This window comes from Magnolia sinica, chromosome 4 (genome assembly GCF_029962835.1).
Source record: "Magnolia sinica isolate HGM2019 chromosome 4, MsV1, whole genome shotgun sequence".
NCBI classification, from domain to species: domain Eukaryota; kingdom Viridiplantae; phylum Streptophyta; class Magnoliopsida; order Magnoliales; family Magnoliaceae; genus Magnolia; species Magnolia sinica.
This window is the reverse complement of record NC_080576.1, coordinates 110,281,798-110,286,088: the sequence shown is the minus strand read 5'-3', so window position 1 is coordinate 110,286,088 and position 4,291 is coordinate 110,281,798. Positions and strand designations below refer to the sequence as shown.

Sequence of the window (4,291 nt, the reverse complement as noted above, 5' to 3'; positions counted from 1 at the left end):
ATTTATTATATCCAAACTGTTCATCCATTTTCCTTGATCATTTTAGAGTATGAGCTCAAAACTAATTCATATCAAAAGATCAAGTGGACCACACACAAATAGGAGCAGAGACAATGATTCTCAACGTTAAAACATTCGTACGGCACCATAACATTTATTTTCCATCTAATCTGTTCACGAGGTTATACAGAACTGGATCAACTGGAAAAACAAATATCACGTATATTGATCCAAAACTTCTACTATGATTCCCAAGAGAGTTTCAATGGTAGACCTTTCGATCCCCCAGCTTTTTGCAGTGTGGTCATTTGATCCTTTGGATATGTCTTATTTATTTTTAGGTTCAAGCCTTACGACAAACTTGCCAACTGGAAGGACGGTTGGGATATAACACGTCTCATGATGGGACCTACAGAACTTTAGTGACCTCAACACACCAGTCAGATCGGTGGGGTGTGGTACACCAACAATCCGCTTCCATAAAATGTTCCTCTGCACACAAGGCCTGTGCCAGAGTCTTCATGCGGCAATATAAGCGCTAGGGATGTGATCTAAACTGCCCATGTGGTGGGTCCTCAGTGTCGGTAGACCAAACGGAAAATCTACTCCATTCAAATGTGATCTAGATGAGTGTTATGTACATAGCCAAGGTTAGGTGGGACACTTCACATAACTGCTACACCGATATCTTCCAGACGTTGTTTTCTTCATTTATGATGAAAGGTATTCCGTCCTCCATTTACAAGACTCATAGGTTGACTCATCGACGCATTTTTATGGCTTGTGTGATTAAAAAACTGTACTCTAGATGATTATGATATTTCATAGACATGCACTACTCCGAATTTTAAAACATAGGATATAAAAATCAAATCAAACCGTTAAATTCCCAGAATCCACCATATCAAAATCACAGCAGGCAGCTTGAATGGGTTGGCTTTTGTTACGGGGAAATTTGTACAAGGACAATTGAGGTCAGCCAGGGCTACACGAATTCGATAGTAAGGCCTCGAAAGGAGGATACGACGTTAAGGGCTAGTCCCTAAGTCATGGCTTGGAACTACAATCCTGATTGCCCGACCCGAACCCTCGTCCTTGTCTGAAGGAGAGTAGCCGAGCCGAGTCCTGATCTTCATCCGTACCTTTGATCGATGAACTCCGACTCCAATGATCTCTCAACGAACTCCGACTATTAGTACTCGACTTTATGGCTGTATGATTAGAGGTTGACTTAGAATACAAATACCTCGTATGCCGAGGTCGAGGCCGAGGCCGAGTTAAGGCATGTATGTGCCATGCACAAAGGCCGAGGCTGAGTCCAGGCATGGACACATCGCATGCCAAGGCCAGGGACGAGCTCGTGATGGTACTCTACACGATGAGCTTGGATATCGACCTGTATGCAAACGTAACCGAAGATCTTACCCAAAGATACGTGCCATCAGGACACGATGCGATATGCGATCCAAAGATTGTGGATACTATCCCCATGATCATAATATCCCGTTGATTGAGCGATTTATGCCGAGATTAATGGACGTGGATCGTCTCACTCACAAGTTTAAATATCATGGGACCTCATTGCTATATGTACGCAACATCTCGCACCCTCTCTCTACACTAAACTTAGACCTAGATTCCCTAGCCTGACTTAGGCATCGGAGGGTCCCCTGACATAGCTAGGGTCTCCTTTGCTTACCATTTTGTACAGGACCGGGGTTCGTTGAAGGTCTGCCGAATTGAGGGGAGGGTGGTCCAGATTTTGACCTCAATATTTTTTGGCGCCGTCTGTGGGAATCGCAAACGAAAAATTAGTAGGATTCATCGAAAATGGCAAGGGGAAAGAAAAAGGCGATAGTGGTGGAGCTTAAACCTAGCGGGCAACACCAATCTTCCTCGCTAATGCACACCGAGTCGGCTCCGATAGGGCAGTCCCAACGAACTTGGAGTCGATGAGGGAAATACAAGGCGCTGCAAAACAAAGTCCAGATGCTGAGGGATGAAATCAGCCGAATGAAGGCGCAACAGAACCAGCAGCCACCACTAAACTTGGTGGAAGCTACTCCAGCGCCCGAAGAGCGACCGCAGCCAATCGGTTCCTGGGCCAGAGGTTCCCAAGCGCAGTCCGCACATGCTCCCGACCCTGCGCACAACGTAGTGCCTCCGGAGCGATCTCCCTGAATTTCAGAACCCGCTCGGGATGTCGAACAGTCTTACGTGTCTGCCACTTCGGCTCTGGCTCCCACTGACCTACGCCATCGGCTGGAGAGAAGTAGACGGGGTAGAACATCCGATGTGGCGGATACTCCCAAGATGTAGTAGTAGAAATTCAGAACCCTTTGGAAGCACAACTCAAGGAACTCCGAGACCAGTTTAAGGCTCTCCAGAAGAACCAACAATCTACGCCCGTCCCAACTGCAGTCCAGACAATGATGGAAGAGACCGAGCCTCCCTTCACCTCTGAAATCATGAACAAGGTGATGCCATCGAGGTTCAGGATGCCTCCTATCATCCAATTCTCTGAATCCGGAGACCCCTCGGAGCATGTGAAGTCATACTGTTCATGGATGCAGGTCCAGTCAACCATAGATGCCATGATGTGTCGAGCCTTCTCAATAACTCTCTCCGGGTCTGCTCGGAGTTGGTACCGACAACTTAAGACAAAATCGATCAGCTCCTTCTCAGAGCTCAACAGAATGTTCCTTACCCAATTCATCTCTGGTAAGAAGAGTCAGAAGCTGACTACCCATCTGTTCACCCTCAAGCAAGGGAACAAAGAACCGTTAAAGGATTACATTGTCCGCTTTAACGAGGAGGCGTTGTTAGTGGAAGATTACGACGACAAAATGACGCTTTCGGCTATGTTTAGTGGACTCACAGAAGGGAAGTTTACCTTCTCAATCGGGAAAAATCCACCGACTACCTTGGCCGAGCTCATTAACAGGGCTCAGAAGTATACCAATGCCGAGGAATTCTCCAACTCCCGCAGGAACATTCAAGCAGCCGAAGCATCGTCAAAAGAAAAGAGGTCAAGGAACGAAGAGCCTCAGACATCCAACAAAAAACCTGATGATCGAGTCCCTCGTGATCGACGGCTGAGCCGGAGGCCCGAAGGCAAATTCCGTTCTTACACCCCTCTCAAGACCTCTATGGAGGAGATCTTGTTGGATATTCGAGGCCAGAGACTCCTGAATGAGCCTGTTTGCATGAAGACCGACGTAGAGAATCGGGACAAGCGCAAGTACTGCAGGTTCCACCGCGACCACGACCACAACACAAGCGACTATGTGGATCTCAAGGATGAGATTGAAACTCTTATTCGCAAGGGTCATTTGTGCCGATACACTAAGGAGGAGAGGTCGGCTAAAAAAAAAGAACGACCAAGCAAAGTTATGGAAGAACATGCGAAAATTCGAACCATCTATGGTGGTCCATCCGGTGGAGGTGACTCAAACAGAGCTCGCAAAGCCCACTCTCGGAGTTTGGACCCTGAGCACTATGTCCATTTGACCAAAAGGCCGAGGAAAGAGCTCCGTGTCAGCCCCTGCAACTTGACTTTCACAGAAGATGACGCGTGTGGAATCCATCATCCACACGAGAATGTCCTCGTGGTAGCTATGACCATAGCTAACCATAAGGTCTTCCGCATCCTGGTCGACACGGGAAGTTCAGTCGACATTATTTACTCCGAGGCATTCAAGAGAATGAGAATCGACAGGTCATACCTCCGACCCATGAAGACCCCACTACACGACTTTGCCGAGGATAAGGTAATCTCCAAGGGAGCCATCTCCCTCCCTGTGACAGCGGGAGAAGGACAGCACCAGGTCACACTTCTAGTGGATTTTCTGGTTGTCAATGTGCCATCGGTGCATAATGTAATTCTGAGACGACATTCCCTCAATGCAATGAGGGCGGTTGTGTCCACATACCACTTGATTATGAAGTTCCCCGCCGAAGGTGGGGTTGGATACCTCTGAGGGGACCAGCGTGAAGCTTGAAAATGTTATGCAACAGCTGTAAGAAAAAGGCCGGTGAAACAGGCCCTCACTGTTAACGTATTTGACATCACGGAGGATCCCCCCGATAACTTGAAGACTGTCCCGCTTGAGGAAGTCGACCCCGGCAAAACTATCCAACTCGGGTCTTCGCTGAATTCTGAGCAGAGGTCTCAGATGATAACTTTCTTACAACAGCACAGGAACGTCTTCACGTGGTCCCACGAGGACATGCCGAGAATCTCTCCCGAGGTTATGGTCCACAGACTGAATGTGGACCCAGATCACAAACC

At 47.9% G+C, this 4,291-nt stretch overlaps 1 protein-coding gene across 1 annotated transcript; it reads left to right on the top strand.

Annotated features, from left to right (window-relative positions):
- The first annotated feature begins 2,432 nt into the window (after positions 1-2,432).
- On the top strand, positions 2,433-3,980 carry LOC131244282 (uncharacterized). Its single transcript, XM_058243916.1, has one exon. The coding sequence runs from the start codon at positions 2,433-2,435 to the stop codon at positions 3,978-3,980; it is 1,548 nt and encodes a 515-aa protein (XP_058099899.1).
- Positions 3,981-4,291: the final 311 nt, after the last annotated feature.

What these genes read in the sequence shown, in the direction of transcription:
- LOC131244282 (XM_058243916.1), top strand. Translation starts at nt 2,433, where the DNA reads ATGGAAGAGACCGAGCCTCCCTTCACCTCTGAAATCATGAACAAGGTG.